This window comes from Hemiscyllium ocellatum, chromosome X, assembly GCF_020745735.1.
Source record: "Hemiscyllium ocellatum isolate sHemOce1 chromosome X, sHemOce1.pat.X.cur, whole genome shotgun sequence".
Classification (NCBI taxonomy): domain Eukaryota; kingdom Metazoa; phylum Chordata; class Chondrichthyes; order Orectolobiformes; family Hemiscylliidae; genus Hemiscyllium; species Hemiscyllium ocellatum.
This window is the reverse complement of record NC_083453.1, coordinates 9,325,055-9,341,326: the sequence shown is the minus strand read 5'-3', so window position 1 is coordinate 9,341,326 and position 16,272 is coordinate 9,325,055. Positions and strand designations below refer to the sequence as shown.

General features: G+C 54.4%; 1 protein-coding gene across 1 annotated transcript in view; it reads right to left on the bottom strand.

Moving 5' to 3' along the window:
• Positions 1 to 15,260, bottom strand: part of LOC132805685 (transcriptional activator GLI3-like) — a 49,691-nt gene extending 34,431 nt beyond the window's left edge. Inside the window, exons 1-2 of the mRNA XM_060820868.1 lie at positions 15,160 to 15,260; positions 6,536 to 6,717 (exon numbers count right to left, since the gene is read on the bottom strand). Of these exons, the coding sequence (XP_060676851.1) occupies positions 6,536 to 6,717; positions 15,160 to 15,230 (253 nt within the window). The 5' untranslated portion in view covers positions 15,231 to 15,260. The remainder of the gene's footprint in view (positions 1 to 6,535; positions 6,718 to 15,159) is intronic.
• Positions 15,261 to 16,272: the final 1,012 nt, after the last annotated feature.

Below are 16,272 nucleotides of genomic sequence, written 5' to 3'. Positions count from 1 at the left end.
GTGTGGAATGCTCTGCCCCAGAGGGCAGTGGAGGCCCAGTCTCTGGATTCATTTAAGAAAGAATTGGATAGAGCTCTCAAAGATAGTGGAATCAAGGGTTATGGAGATAAGTCAGGAAGCGGATACTGATTAGGAATGATCAGCCATGATCATATTGAATGGCAGTGCAGGCTTGAAGGGCTGAATGGCCTACTCCTGCACCTATTTGTCTATTGTCTATTGTCAATTGAAGTAAAAGCTGCATTTCTGCAGGGACATCAGCTCAAGAAGGAGGTGCTCCAGAAGAGGCACCAAACACAATGGGATCACTCTGGACATTAAATAACTGTGTCCAGCCTAAATAATGCCTCCAGGGTTTGGTACTGCTCAGTAAGGGCCTGTCTTATTAAAATTGGGTTATCTTCAGTTAAAAGCAGACCCTGCCATGTTTTACTAGCACCATAAAAACAACTTTCAAAGTCTCTAGTTTCAGACAGGCTTATACAGCTGTACAGCATGGAAACAGACCCTTCGGTCCATCTCATCCATGCTGACCTAATCTAGTCCTCTTTGCCAACACTTGGCCCATATCCCTCCAAACCCTTCCTATTCATGTACCTATCCAGATGCCTTTTAAATGTTCTAATTGTAGAACGTCGAACATAGAATAGTGCAGCACAGAAACTGGCCCTTCAGCCCACATTGTTGTGCTGAACATGATGCCCTTCTGCCTACCCTTGCTCCCTCTCCCTCCATCCCTTGCATATTGGTGTGTTTATCTAAAAGTCCCTTAAATGCCCCTAGCGTATTTGTCTCCACCACCATCCCTGGCAGTGTGCTCCACACTCCTGCCACTCTCTGTGTAAAAAAACATGTCCCTCACATCTCCTTTGCACTTTCCCCCTCTCCCCCTAGTTTTAGACATTTCAACTCTGGGAAAAAGATTCTGACCGTCAACCCGATCTATCTAACTCTTAATTTTATAGACTTTGCCACTCCACAGAAAACAACCTGAGATTCTCTATGATGAGGATATGCCAGTGTTGGACTGGGGTGTACAAAGTTAAAAATCACATAACATCAGGTTATAATCCAACAGGTTTATTTGGAAACACTAGCTTTTGGAGCACTGCTGGTGGTTGTGGAGCAGGATCATAGGACCCAGAATTTATAGTAAAAGATCATATATTCCCACCCCCTCACCGACTGGATAGGAACAAGACGTCGAGAAGCCCCAATGTGAAAGGCCGCTTGCTCCTCTGGACTGCAGTGTTACTCACGCACCCTCTTAGCGCCATCTCTGCATTGTCTTGCCTTGCCCATTTGTAACAGACTCAATGCCAGCCAGTCTATCGTGGTTAGGCACCGGTCAGGGGGACGGACATGGCGCTTGATGTCACTATGCTATGCCAGTTTTATACTAACACCATGTGCCAGTGTCTGGTACAGAGGGCACAATGAGTGAGCTTCAACCAGATGGCCAGCTCTTGAAGTTGGAGGGGTGCAAAGTGTTTTGTTACATCAAGAAAGATGCCCTTCAGTCAGGAGGTCCTGGCACAGTCAGTCAAGAGGAACGGTCTAATGTCATATAAGATGAAGAGCAGCAGGAGGCCATTCGGCCCATCAACTGCTCTCATTGAATGGCTGATCGGATCATCCTCATGTCCACTTTCCTGCTTTGTCCCCATAACCCTCCATTCCCCTTCCTGATTAAACATCTCTCAGCCTTGAATATACTCAATGACCCAGCCTCGACAGCCCTCTGCGGGAAAGCATTCCACAGGTTCACTGCCTTCCGAGAGAAGGAATTCCTCCTCATCTCCGTTTTCACTGGGTGTCTCTGGTCGAGGGCCTTGTTTTTCCATGCAGAGGTCACTGACCTCTCGTTCCACCATTTGGTGCTCCCTACAGATGGCTGACACTGCATTGCCATGGGTGGGCAGGCTGCTGGAGGCTGCTGTTGTGTCTTCCCTAGGCCAGTTCAGGGGGAGTAAATGGCGCCCTCTGCAACACTCCCCGACCAGCCTGGACCTCCAGCCCCCTGCCCACAAAGTGGACCACCTGCTCACCCTTCTTTGTCATGGCAAATGTCACTAACAGAGCAGGGCGGCTCTGGATGGCCAGCGCTTCACCGGGTACACGCCAGCGTCGGTGCCAGGAATGGTGGTACGCTCCCATGGAATCCAGGCAGTGGCGAGTGGGGGCATCATGCTAGCATCAGATGAGAGGGGCGCTATAGGCAGGCAGTTGATACAGCATGTTTGCAATGATAGCGCAAGAAAACTCAGTCATGGAGAGCAACTCTCCCTGAAACTCAACAAAAATGACACTTCCACAAAAAGGGCTGGCACGGTGGCTCAGTGGTTAGCACTGCTGCCTCACGGTCCCAGGTTCAATTCTAGCCTCGGACGGCTGTCTGTGTGGAGTTTGCACATTCTCCCCCGCGTCTGTGTTGGTTTCCTCCGGGTGCTCTGGTTTCCTCCCATGGTCCAAAGGTGTGCAGGTTAGGGTGGATTGGCCGTTCTAAATTACCCATAGTGTACTGGCTAGGTGGGTTAGCCATAGCAAATGCAGGGATGGGGCATTGGGTGTGCATTTGATGGGCCGAGTAGCCCGCATCCACACTGTCGGGATTCTATGAAAAAGACTAGAGATTCAACTAAGTGCTTTTAGTGAAGATCTGAGTGATGAGTTCTCAAATGCAGGAGGGTTCATCATTTTACTTTGTGGGAGACAGAGGTAAATGATCCGAAGAGCAGTAACAAATACCTGAGCAGCAGACATTTTGCTTTGCAAAAATATTGGGAAAATTCCTACGAAAAGGGTTCAGTGGCAATAGCCATTGAGCATCACGTCAATAGTAAGGCATCATGGGAAAATCTACAGTAGACAGAACGCAGAAATGAGAAAAGACTGAGCACCACTACAGATGCTGGGAGAGCAGAGAAATCTCCAAATTAAAACAAGTGGGTAAGCAGCAGTCAGCTCACAGACTGATTTCAAAAGAAAGGAGCGCATGCAAAGAAGCTTCCAGAAATACTGGAATAGGAAGGCTGAAACTTGAAGGTGCTATGGAAAAGCCCAGAGGTGGCCATCAGCGCTGCTTCACAATTGATTTCATCCACAAAGGCCTCAAGGTTTTGGGGTGGCAGTGACTTTGGGACATGGAGGTGGAATGTTGTGGTTCTGCACTGGCAGGCCATTGGACAGCACAGGGTTAGATACAGAGTAAAGCTCCCTCTACACTGTCCCCCATCAAACACTCCCAGGACAGGGACAGCACGGGGTTAGACACAGAGTAAAGCTCCCTCTACACTGTCTCCCATCAAACACTCCCAGGTACAGGGACAGCACAGGGTTAGACACAGAGTAAAGCTCCCTCTACACTGTCTCCCATCAAACACTCCCAGGACAGGGACAGCACGGGGTTAGACACAGAGTAAAGCTCCCTCTACACTGTCCCCCATTAAACGCTCCCAGGACAGGGACAGCATGGGGTCAGACAGAGAGTAAAGCTCCCTCTACACTGTCCCCCATCAAACACTCCCAGGACAGGGACAGCACAGAGTTAGATACAGTGTAAAGCTCCCTCTACACTGTCCCACCATCAAACACTCCCAGGATAGGGACCTCGCTAGGTTAGATACAGAGTAAAGCTCTCTCTACACTGTCCCAGGATAGGGATAGCACAGGGTTAGATACAGAGTAAAGCTCCCTCTACACTGTCCGTAATCAAACATTCCTGGGACAGGGACAGCACAGGGTTAGATACAGTGTAAAGCTCCCTCTACATTGTCCCGCCATCAAACACTCCCAGGATAGGGACCTCGCTGGGTTAGATACAGAGTAAAACTCCCTCTACACCTTCCCCCATCAAACACTCCCAGGGACAGGGACAGCACAGGGTTAGATACAGAGCAAAGCTCTCTCTACACCATCCCCCATCAAACACTCCCAGGGACAGGGACAGCACAGGGTTAAATACAGAGTAAAGCTCCCTCTACACTGTCCACCATCAAACACTCCCAGGACAGGGACAGCACAGGGTTAGATACAGTGTAAAGCTCCCTCTACACTGTCCCGCCATCAAACACTCCCAGGATAGGGACCTCGCTTGGTTAGATACAGAGTAAAGCTCTCTCTACACTGTCCCAGGATAGGGACAGCATGGGGTTAGATACAAAATAAAGCTCCTTCTACACTGTCCTCATCAAACACTCCCAGGACTGGGACAGAACGGGATTAGATACAGAGTAAAGCTCTCTCTACACCATTCCCCATCAAACACTCCCAGGGACAGGGACAGCACAGGGTTAGATACAGAGTAAAGCTCCCTCTACACTGTCTCCATCAAACACTCCCAGGACAGGGACAGCACGGGGTTAAATACAGAGAAATGCTCCCTCTACACCGTCTACCATCAAACACTCCCAGGGACAGGGACGGCACAGGGTTAGATACAGAGTAAAGCTCCCTCTACACTGTCCCCCATCAAACACTCCCAGGGACAGGGACAGCATGGGGTTAGATACAGAGTAAAACTCCCTCTACACTGTCCCCTCCATCAAACACTCCCAGGGCAGGGACAGCATGGGGTTAGATACAGAGTAAAGCTCTCTCTACACTGTCCCCCATTAAACACTCCCAGGACAGGGACAGCACGGGGTTAGATGCAGAGTAAAGCTCCCTCTACACTGTCCCCCATCAAACACTCCCAGGGACAGGGACAGGGACAGCACAGGGTTAGATACAGAGTAAAGCTCCCTCTACACTGCCCCCATCAAACACTCCCAGGACAGGAACAGCACAGGGTTAGATACAGAGTAAAGCTCCCTCTACACTGTCTCCATCAAACACTTCCAGGACAGGGACAGCACGGGGTTAGATACAGAGTAAAGCTCCCTCTACACTGTCCCCCCATCAAACACTCCCAGGACAGGGACAGCACGGGGTTAGATACAGAGTAAAGCTCCCTCTACACTGTCCCCATCAAACACTCCCAGGACAGGGACAGCATGGGGTTAGATACAGAGTAAAGCTCCCTCTACACTGTCCCCATCAAACACTCCCAGGACAGGGACAGCACGGGGTTAGATACAGAGTAAAGCTCCCTCTACACTGTCCCCATCAAACACTCCCAGGCCAGGGACAGTACAGGGTTAGATACAGTGTAAAGCTCCCTCTACACTGTCCCGCCATCAAACACTCCCAGGATAGGGACCTCGCTTGGTTAGATACAGAGTAAAGCTCTCTCTACACTGTCCCAGGATAGGGACAGCATGGGGTTAGATACAAAATAAAGCTCCTTCTACACTGTCCTCATCAAACACTCCCAGGACTGGGACAGAACGGGATTAGATACAGAGTAAAGCTCTCTCTACACCATTCCCCATCAAACACTCCCAGGGACAGGGACAGCACAGGGTTAGATACAGAGTAAAGCTCCCTCTACACTGTCTCCATCAAACACTCCCAGGACAGGGACAGCACGGGGTTAAATACAGAGAAATGCTCCCTCTACACCGTCTACCATCAAACACTCCCAGGGACAGGGACGGCACAGGGTTAGATACAGAGTAAAGCTCCCTCTACACTGTCCCCCATCAAACACTCCCAGGGACAGGGACAGCATGGGGTTAGATACAGAGTAAAACTCCCTCTACACTGTCCCCTCCATCAAACACTCCCAGGGCAGGGACAGCATGGGGTTAGATACAGAGTAAAGCTCTCTCTACACTGTCCCCCATTAAACACTCCCAGGACAGGGACAGCATGGGGTTAGATGCAGAGTAAAGCTCCCTCTACACTGTCCCCCATCAAACACTCCCAGGGACAGGGACAGGGACAGCACAGGGTTAGATACAGAGTAAAGCTCCCTCTACACTGCCCCCATCAAACACTCCCAGGACAGGAACAGCACAGGGTTAGATACAGAGTAAAGCTCCCTCTACACTGTCTCCATCAAACACTTCCAGGACAGGGACAGCACGGGGTTAGATACAGAGTAAAGCTCCCTCTACACTGTCCCCCCATCAAACACTCCCAGGACAGGGACAGCACGGGGTTAGATACAGAGTAAAGCTCCCTCTACACTGTCCCCATCAAACACTCCCAGGACAGGGACAGCATGGGGTTAGATACAGAGTAAAGCTCCCTCTACACTGTCCCCATCAAACACTCCCAGGACAGGGACAGCACGGGGTTAGATACAGAGTAAAGCTCCCTCTACACTGTCCCCATCAAACACTCCCAGGCCAGGGACAGTACAGGGTTAGATACAGAGTAAAGCTCCCTCTACACTGTCTCCCCATCAAACACTCCCAGGACAGGGACAGTACAGGGTGAGATGAAATTCTTGTGGCAAGATAGAAGTCAGACACTATGAAAGGTAGCTGTGGTATGAACTTTGCCACCTTTGACTGTACCCGTAATGAAGATATCTGCTGTTCAACGGCTGTGAAAAATGTTATCATGACAGTCAGCCCTTTCAGTAAAGTGAGCTGATAAATGGGCATTGGGAAGGGAAGAGGTATCGGTGAATGAAATGTGTACTGACCCTCTGTTGATGCCAGCCCACGGGGCACTGTGTTGGAGTGGCACTGGCCTGGGTCTGGGACTTGGCTCTGGAGTTGCTGCATGCCACTGAACCCTGGCTGAGTGCCTCTGGCCTGGTTCAGGGGAGGAGCCATGCTGAGGAGGGAGACATCCGAGAAAACGGGACCCTCAGAGCGAGCAGGTCTGAATGAGAAAGAACAGCAGTTATAACCAGCGACAAACCCATTCACAACGCAAAACGAAAAAGCTGCATGTCCTCGCCGTGTTGGCCATGTTCTCAGTGTGTTGGCCATCGCTCACATGTTCTCAGTGTGTTGGCCATCGCTCACATGTTCTCAGCGTGTTGGCCAAAGCTCACATGTTCTCAGCGTGTTGACCATCAGTCGCATGTTCTCAGCATGTTGGCCATCGGTCACATGTTCTCAGCATGTTGGCCATCGGTCACATGTTCTCAGCGTGTTGGCCATCGCTCACATGTTCTCAGCGTGTTGGCCATCACTCACATGTTCTCAGTGTGTTGGCCATCGGTCGCATGTTCTCAGCGTGTTGGCCATCACTCACATGTTCTCAGTGTGTTGGCCATTGGTTGCATGTTCTCAGCGAGTTGGCCATTGGTCGCATGTTCTCAGCGTGTTGGCCATCACTCACATGTTCTCAGTGTGTTGGCTATTGGTCGCATGTTCTCAGCATGTTGGCCATCGCTCACATGTTCTCAGTGTGTTGGCCATTGGTCACATGTTCTCAGCGAGTTGGCCATTGGTCGCATGTTCTCAGCGAGTTGGCCATCACTCACATGTTCTCAGTGTGTTGGCCATCGCTCACATGTTCTCAGTGTGCTGGCCATTGGTCGCATGTTCTCAGCGAGTTGGCCATCACTCACATGTTCTCAGTGTGTTGGCCATTGGTCGCATGTTCTCAGCGTGTTGGCCATCGCCCACATGTTCTCAGTGTGTTGGCCATTGGTCGCATGTTCTCAGTGTGTTGGCCATTGGTCGCATGTTCTCAGCATGTTGGCCATTGGTCGCATGTTCTCAGCGTGTTGGCCATCGCTCACATGTTCTCAGTGTGTTGGCCATTGCTCACATGTTCTCAGTGTGTTGGCCATTGGTCGCATGTTCTCAGCATGTTGGCCATTGGTCGCATGTTCTCAGCGTGTTGGCCATCGCTCACATGATCTCAGCGTGTTGGCCATCGGTTGCATGGTCTCAGCATGTTGGACATCATTCCCTCTGAGCAGACACACTTGCGCAGTCAATTTGCGCGCTTTGCATTCAAGGCCAGCTGCTCTTACGCCTGCATTTCTGTAGCGCCAAGCTTCCCCTTTTGCTTTGCAGCTGCCTGACATGCACCTTGTGCTAAGTGTCCACAGGCAGAGGAGGTGCGGGTTTGGCAGAATGCCTCTGGAGAGGGGCAGAGGGAAAGGGAGCTGAGGGTGATGGTGGAGGGAGAGGGGGCTGAGGGAGAGGGATGCAGAGAGAGGGGCCTGAGGGAGAGGGGGCTGAGTGAGAGGGGTTGAGTGGGAGGGGGCTGAGGGAGAGGGATGGAGGGAGAGGGGACTGAGTGAGAGGGGGCTGAGGGAGAGGGATGGAGGGAGAGGGGGCTGAGGGAGAGGGGGCTGAGGGAGAGGGGGCTGAGGGAGAGGGATGGAGGGAAGGTGGCTGAGGGCGAGGGGTGGAGGGAGAGGGTGGAGGGGGGCTGAGGGAGAGGGGACTGAGGGAGAGGGTGGAGGGAGGGGGCTGAGGGAGAGGGATGGAGGGAGAGGTGGCTGAGGGTGAGGGGCTGAGGGAGAGGGGGCTGAGGGAAAGGGGCGGAGGGATAGGGGGCTGAGGGAGAGGGGGCTGAGGGAGAGGGGAATGAGGGAGAGAGTGGAGGGAGAGGGGGCGGAGGGAGAGGGTGGAAGGAGAGGGACGGAGGGAGAGGGGCAGAGGGAGAGGGGGCTGAGGGAGAGGGGGCTGAGGGAGAGGGATGGAGGGAAGGTGGCTGAGGGCGAGGGGTGGAGGGAGAGGGTGGAGGGGGGCTGAGGGAGAGGGGGCTGAGGGAGAGGGTGGAGGGAGGGGGCTGAGGGAGAGGGATGGAGGGAGAGGTGGCTGAGGGTGAGGGGCTGAGGGAGAGGGGGCTGAGGGAAAGGGGCGGAGGGATAGGGGGCTGAGGGAGAGGGGGCTGAGGGAGAGGGGAATGAGGGAGAGAGTGGAGGGAGAGGGGGCGGAGGGAGAGGGTGGAAGGAGAGGGACGGAGGGAGAGGGGCGGAGGGAGAGGGTGGAGGGAGAGGGTGGAGGGAGAGCTGAGGGAGAGGGTGGAGGGAGAGGGGGCTGAGGGAGTGGGTGGAGGGAGAGGGTGGAGGGAGAGGGGGCTGAGGGAGTGGGGCGGAGGGAGAGGGGGCTGAGGGAGAGGGAGCTGAGGGAGAGAATAGAGGAAGGGGACGGGGGAGGGGGACGGAGGTGAGGGGATGGAGGGTGAGGGGGCTGAGGGAGTGGGGGCAGGGCGAGAGGGAGTGAAGGGAGAGGGAATGGAGGGACAGGGGGCAGAGGGAGTGGGGGCAGAGGGAGAGGGGGTGGAGGGAGAGGGGCAGAGGGAGTGGGGGCTGAGGGAGTGGGGGCAGAGCGAGAAGGAGTGGAGGGAGAGGGAGTGGAGGGAGATGGGGCGGAGGGAGAGGGGCCTGAGGGAGTGGGGGCTGAGGGAGTCGGGCAGGGCTGAGGGAGAGGGTGTGGAGGGAGAGAGGGTGGAGGGAGAGGGTCTTGGGGAAGTAGCTGACGTGAGACTGTCCTGAACCCTGGGAGGCTCCAGCGGAAAGAGGTGGATACTGACCAGTTGGGGGAGGTGGGGGGGGGGGGGAAGAGGGGAATTATTGAGAGGAGCAGCAAGGTCGAGGGGGGAGGGAGAGGGATTGAGGGAGAGGGCGGAGGACAGAGAGGAGAAGAAAGAGAAGGAAGGGGAAAGCAGGAAATGGGGGCAGTGGGTTGGGGATATTTACTAATAACACCGAGAGAATGCACTAAGATCCTGCAGATTGGGAGTTGATTCAAGAGTCTGTGGGAGCTCCTGAGAGTCAGACTTGAGTTGTTCTTCAGTAAGGTGGAAATACAGAGTGGGAGCAGTGTAACAGAGCAAACAGAACATGAGCTTCAGGCACACAGCTGATGGTAGGCATGATCCCTGAGGGTAAAGCAACCTCCAGTTGTAGCCATGGTGTCAAGGAAGCAATAGGGGCACACCTCAAACCTGAAAGCGGAGGACGAGAGGTCACCAGAGAGAACAATTCATGGCCACCCGGCCGGAGGTGTGTGCACACTTTGGCACGGCATGCGAACAAGCAGCTGGACTTGGAGGAAATGCTGCACTTCCAGGCCAACAGGGAATAACACCACAACTTGATGCCCAGATACATTATGTGTGTACGTATCTACACTGCGTCTGTGTTTATGTACATGATGGCTCAGTGGTTAGCACTGCTGCCTCTCAGCGCCAGGGACACAGGTTCGATTCCAGTCTCGGGTGACTGTCTGGGTGGAGTTTGCACATTCTCCCCGTGTCTGTGTGGGTTCCCTCCGGGCGCTCCCACAGTCCAAACAGGTGCACGTAAGGGTGGATTGGCCATGCTAAATTGTCCATAGTGCCCAGGGATGTGCAGGTTAGGGTGGATTGGCCATGCTAAATTACCCATAGTGCCCAGGGATGTGCGGGTTAGGGTGGATTGGCCATGCTAAATTGTCCATAGTGCCCAGGGGTGTGCAGGTTAGGGTGGACTAGCCATGCTAAATTGTACCATAGTGCCCAGGGATGTGTAGGTTAGGGTGGATTAGCCATGCTAAATCACCCATAATGCCCAGGGATGTGCAGGTTAGGGTGGATTGGCCATGCTAAATTACCCATAGTGCCCAGGGATGTGCAGGCTAGGGTGGATTGGCCATGCTAAATTAGCCCATAGTGTCCAGGGATGTGCAGGTTAGGGTGGATTGGCCATGCTAAATTGTCCCATAGTGCCCAGGGATGTGTAGGTTAGGATGGATTAGCCATGCTAAATCACCCATAATGCCCAGGGATGTGCAGGTTAGGGTGGATTGGCCATGCTAAATTACCCATAGTGCCCAGGGATGTGCAGGTTAGGGTGGATTGGCCATGCTAAATTACCCATAGTGCCCAGGGATGTGCAGGTTAGGGTGGATTGGCCATGCTAAATTGTCCATAGTGCCCAGGGGTGTGCAGGTTAGGGTGGACTAGCCATGCTAAATTGTACCATAGTGCCCAGGGATGTGCAGGTTAGGGTGGATTGGCCATGCTAAATTGTCCCATAGTGTCCAGGGATGTGCAGGTTAGGGTGGATTGGCCATGCTAAATTACCCATAGTGCCCAGGGATGTGCAGGTTAGGGTGGATTGGCCATGCTAAATTACCCATAGTGCCCAGGGATGTGCAGGTTAGGGTGGATTGGCCATGCTAAATTAGCCCATAGTGCCCAGGGATGTGCAGGTTAGAGTAGATTGGCCATGCTAAATTGTCCCATAGTGCCCAAGGATGTACAGGTTAGGGTGGATTGACCATGCTAAATTACCCATAGTGCCCAGGGATGTGCAGGTTAGGGTGGATTGGCTGTGCTAATTTGTACCATACTACCCAGGGATGTGCAGGTTAGGGTGGATTGGCCATGGTAAATTACCCATAGTGCCCAGGGATGTGCAGGTTAGGGTGGATTGGCCATGCTAAATTGTCCCATAGTGCCCAGGGATGTACAGGTTAGGGTGGATTGGCCATGCTAAATTGTCCCATAGTGCCCAGAGATGTGCAGGTTAGAGTGGATTGGCTATTCTAAATTACCCACAGTGCCCAGGGATGTGCTGGTTAGGGTGGATTGGCCATGCTAAATTGTCCCATAGTGTCCAGGGATGTGTAGGTTAGGGTGGATTAGCCATGCTAAATCACCCATAGTGCCCAGGGATGTGCAGGTTCGGGTGGATTGGCCATGCTAAATTGTCCCATAGTGTCCAGAGATGTGCAGGTTAGGGTGGATTGGCCGTGCAAAATTACCCACAGTGCCCAGGGATGTGCTGGTTAGGGTGGATTGGCCATGCTAAATTGTCCCATAGTGCCCACGGATGTGTAGGTTAGGGTGGATTAGCCATGCTAAATTACCCATAGTGCCCAGGGATGTGCAGGTTAGGGTGGATTGGCCATACTAAATTGTCCCATAGTGCTCAGGGATGTGCAGGTTAGGGTGGATTGGCCATGCTAAATTGTCCCATAGTGCCCAAGGATGTGCAGGTTAGGGTGGATTGGCCATGCTTAATTGTCCCATAGTTTCCAGGGATGTGTGCAGGTTAGGGTGGGTCAGTGATTGGAAATTTAGGGTTATAGGGGTTGTGTCTGGGCGGATGCTCTGTGGAGAGTCGGTGTGGACCCGGTGGGCCAAATGGCCTACTTCCATCCTGTGGGGATTCTGTGTATGTGCACACAGGTATATTGCCTGTGTACATCTACACTGTGTCTGCACAGTTACCTACATGTGCACACATTCACCAAATCAGTTCATGCTCCTGAATTGCACATCATGCCCATACATTGTGTGCACATTCACTGGAGAAACAGGTTTGTTTTCTGTGTGTGCACTGACATTGGATGCATGTGTAAGCGGTGTCCACACACTATATATACATTAATGTACACGGCCACATATTAATTCTGTTCATGTGTGCAGACATATTATGTGTAGGCACTGACATTGTGTGTTGCTTTTATTTCTTCATGGGATGTGTCACTGGCTGGGCCCAGCACTTATTACCCCGTCCCTAGTTGCCCCCGTTGAGAAGGTGGGGGTGAGCTGTCATCTTGAACCGCTGCAGTCCATGTGCTGTGGGTTGACCCACAATGCCCTGAGGGAGGGAATTCCAGGATTCTGTCCCAGTGACACTGAAAGAACTGCGATATATTTCCAAGCTAGGATGGTGAGGAGCTTGGAGGGGAACTTGCAGGGGGTGGTGTTCCCATGTATCTGCTGCCCTTGTCCTTCTAGATTGAAGTGGCCGTGGGTTTGGATGGTGCTGTCTGAGGGTCTTTGGTGAGTTTCTGCAGGGCATCTTGTAGATGGTACACACTGCTGTTACTGAGCGTCGGTGGGGGGGAGGGAGGGGATGTTTGTGGATGTGGGGCCAATCAAGCGGCTGCTTTGTCCGGGATGGTGTTGAGCTTCTTGAGTGTTGTTGGAGCTGCCCCCATCCAGGGGCAAGTGGGGAGTATTCCCTCACCCTCCTGACTTGTGCCTTGGAGATGGTGGGACAGGCTTTGGGGAGTCAGGAGAGGAGTTGCTTGACGCAATATTCCCAATGTCTGACCTGTTCCTGTAGCCACTGCATTTATACGGCTCATCCAGTTGAGTTTCTAGTCAATGGTAACCCCCAGATGTTGATAGTGGGACATTCAGTGACAGTAACACCATTGAATGTCAAGGGATAGTGGGTAAATTGTCTCTGATTGAAGATGGTCATAGCCCTGGCATTTGTGTGGCGTGAATGTTCCTTGCCACTTGTCAAGCCTGGATATTGTTCAGGTCTTGCTGCATTTGGACACGAACTGCTTCAGTATCTGAGGAGTCATGAATGGGGCTGGACATTGTGCAATCATTGGCAAATATCCCCTGACCTTACGGTGGAGGGAAGGTCATTGATGAAGCAGCTAAAGATGTTGGGCCTAGGACACTACCCTGAGGAACTCCTGCAGAGATGTCCTGGAGCTGAGATGACTGACCTCCAACAACCACAACCTTTGTGCCAGGTATGACTCCAACCAGCGGAGAGTTTGATGCCACACTTGGTTGAATGCAGCCTTGATGTCATGGGAGAGGGTCATAGGGAAAGGGTCATGGGGAGAGGGTCATGGGGAAAGGCTCATGGGGAGAGAGTCAAGGGGAGAGGATCAGCAGAGAGGGTCGGGGGGGCAGAGGGTCAGGGGAGAGGGTCATGAGGAGAGGGTTGGGGAGACAGTCATGGGGAGAGGATCAGGGGAGAGGATCATGGGGAGAGGGTCATGGGGAGAGGGTCATGGGGGAGGGTCAGGGGAGAGGATCATGGGGAGAGGGTCGGGGGGAGAGGGTCATGGGGAGAGGGTCAGGGGAGAGGATCATGGGGAGAGGGTCGGGGGAGAGGATCATGGGGAGAGGGTCGGGGGGAGAGGGTCATGGGGAGAGGGTCATGGGGAGAGGGTCATGGGGAGAGGGTCGGGGGGGAGAGGGTCATGGGGAGAGGGTCATGGGGAGAGGGTCGGGGGAGAGGGTCATGGGGAGAGGGTCATGGGGAGAGGGTCGGGGGGAGAGGGTCATGGGGAGAGAGTCATGGGGAGAGGGTTGGGTGAGAGGGTCAGGGGCAGAGGGTCAGGGGGGGAGAGGGTCATGGGGAGAGGGTCATGAGGAGAAGGTCACAGGGAGAGGGTCATAGGGAGAGGGCCATGGGGAGACGGACATGGGGAGAGGGTCATGGGGAGAGGGTCAGGGGAGAGGACCATGGGTAGAGGGTCATGGGGAGAGGGTCGGGGAGAGGGACGGGGGTAGAGGGTCATGGGGAGAGGGTCATGGGGAGAGGGTCAGGGGCAGAGGGTCATGGGGAGAGGGTCATGGGGAGAGGGTCAGGGGCAGAGGGTCAGGGGGGGAGAGGGTCATGGGGAGAGGGTCATGAGGAGAAGGTCACAGGGAGAGGGTCATAGGGAGAGGGTCATGGGGAGACGGACATGGGGAGAGGGTCGGGGGAGAGGGACGGGGGGAGAGGGTCATGGGGAGAGGGTCAGGGGAGAGGACCATGGGGAGAGGGTCATGGGGAGAGGGTCGGGGAGAGGGACGGGGGGAGAGGGTCATGGGGAGAGGGTCAGGGGAGAGGACCATGGGGAGAGGGTCATGGGGAGAGGGTCGGGGAGAGGGACGGGGGGAGAGGGTCATGGGGAGAGGGTCAGGGGAGAGGACCATGGGGAGAGGGTCATGGGGAGAGGATCAGGGGAGAGGATCATGGGGAGAGGGTCATGGGGAGAGGGTCAGGGGAGAGGATCATGGGGAGAGGGTCATGGGGAGAGGGTCGGCAGAGAGGGTCAGGGGGGCAGAGGGTCATGGGGAGAGAGTCATGGGGAGAGGGTCAGGGGGAGAGGGTCGGGGGAGAGGGTCATGGGGAGAGAGTCATGGGGAGAGGGTCAGGGGGAGAGGGTCGGGGGAGAGGGTCATGGGGAGAGGGTCATGGGGAGAGGGTCATAGGGAGATGGTCATAGGGAGAGGGTTGGGGGAGAGGGTCGGGGGGAAAGGGTCATGGGGAGAGGGTCGGGGGGAGAGGGTCATGGGGAGAGGGTCGGGGGGAGAGGGTCGGGGAAGAGAGTCATGGGGAGAGGGTCGGAGGAGAGGGTCATTAGGAGGGGGTTGGGGGAGAAGGTAAGGGCGGGGAGAGGGTCAGGGCGGGGAGAGGGTGCCGAGGTTGGATTGAGGGTGACACATTGAGACCAGAGAGGCCCCCAGTGGGCCGCCTCCAGAACTGCAGCTCCTCCAGGACACAGCCTTCAGGAGAGGAGAGTTGAGACAGGCCCCTCCACTGTGGTGAAGCCCCTCCATCTCTCCTCCATTCCAAACGGGCCGGCCTTTGCCAGCCAGTGCTCCTTGGCGACTTACCCGTGCATGGTGTGTGGGACACTGGCACTGTCGAGATGGTGGCCGCTGTGGCACAGCGAGTTCGCGGGCATTAAGGGTCGGGAAGTGGAGCCGTGCTGCTGGGAATCTGAGGAGGAGGCAGAAGAACAGAGAAGACAAGGCTGTTAGGGAGGGGCAGGATGGATGGGGTGTTCCCAGACTGAGACCCCGATCCAGCACGACCTTCCTGAGCAGCAGAGCAGAGCCAAATGGCCGACTCCTGCTCAGGCGTCCTCTGTTGCTATGGAAACCGCGGAGCCCATTGCTGCTGAAGCACAGCTTGACCAAAGGATGGCCTCATCTGCTTTATGCCCTGTCCCTCATTCGCCCCCCCGCCCCCTTGAGAAGGGGTCAGAGGTTGAGAAGGGACTGAGTTTGTTGAACGTGGAACAGCAGGACGCTGCAAATTGCTGCGTGACCCCCGACCCCTCCTTTCAGATACAGGAAGGGGAAAGATGAAGAGAAATACAAACTCAAGGCCCCCTCGTGAATTGGCGCTGAGTTGCCGAGACCAGGAAGCTTCAGGCTGTCCTTGCTGCTGACCTAACGTGGCTCTGTGCCCAGGGGGGGCGACGGTTCTGTGGACTTTGCCCACAACTTCAGGGGAGTAAGTGGTCCAAGGGGTTACATTTGTGCTTGCGCTTTAATAAAATGCACTTAGCGCCTTTAACGGCCTCAGGATATCCCTCAGGACTTGACAGCAAATGACTGACCCAGCACTGCAGTAATGTAGGGATCACAGGGGTCCATTGATGTGCAGTGAGCTCCCACAAACAGCAATGCCATAATGACCAGATGATGGAAGGTATGTTGTCTGTGCAGCGGACACTGGCTGCAGTGTAAAACACAACACATGACTTTCACCGCTCTTTGACAGCACACTACTGTCTTCAATGATGCAGGGCGAGTTCAGCATCTCACCTAACAGACTGACATTACCTCAGCCCTGACCCTCCTTCAGTGCGGCACTCCCTCAGCACTGACCCTCTGGCAGTGTGGCACTCCCTCAGCACTGACCCTCCTACAGTGCGTCACTCCCTCAACACCGACCCTTCGACAGTGCGGCACTCCCTCAGCACTGACCCTCCGATAGTG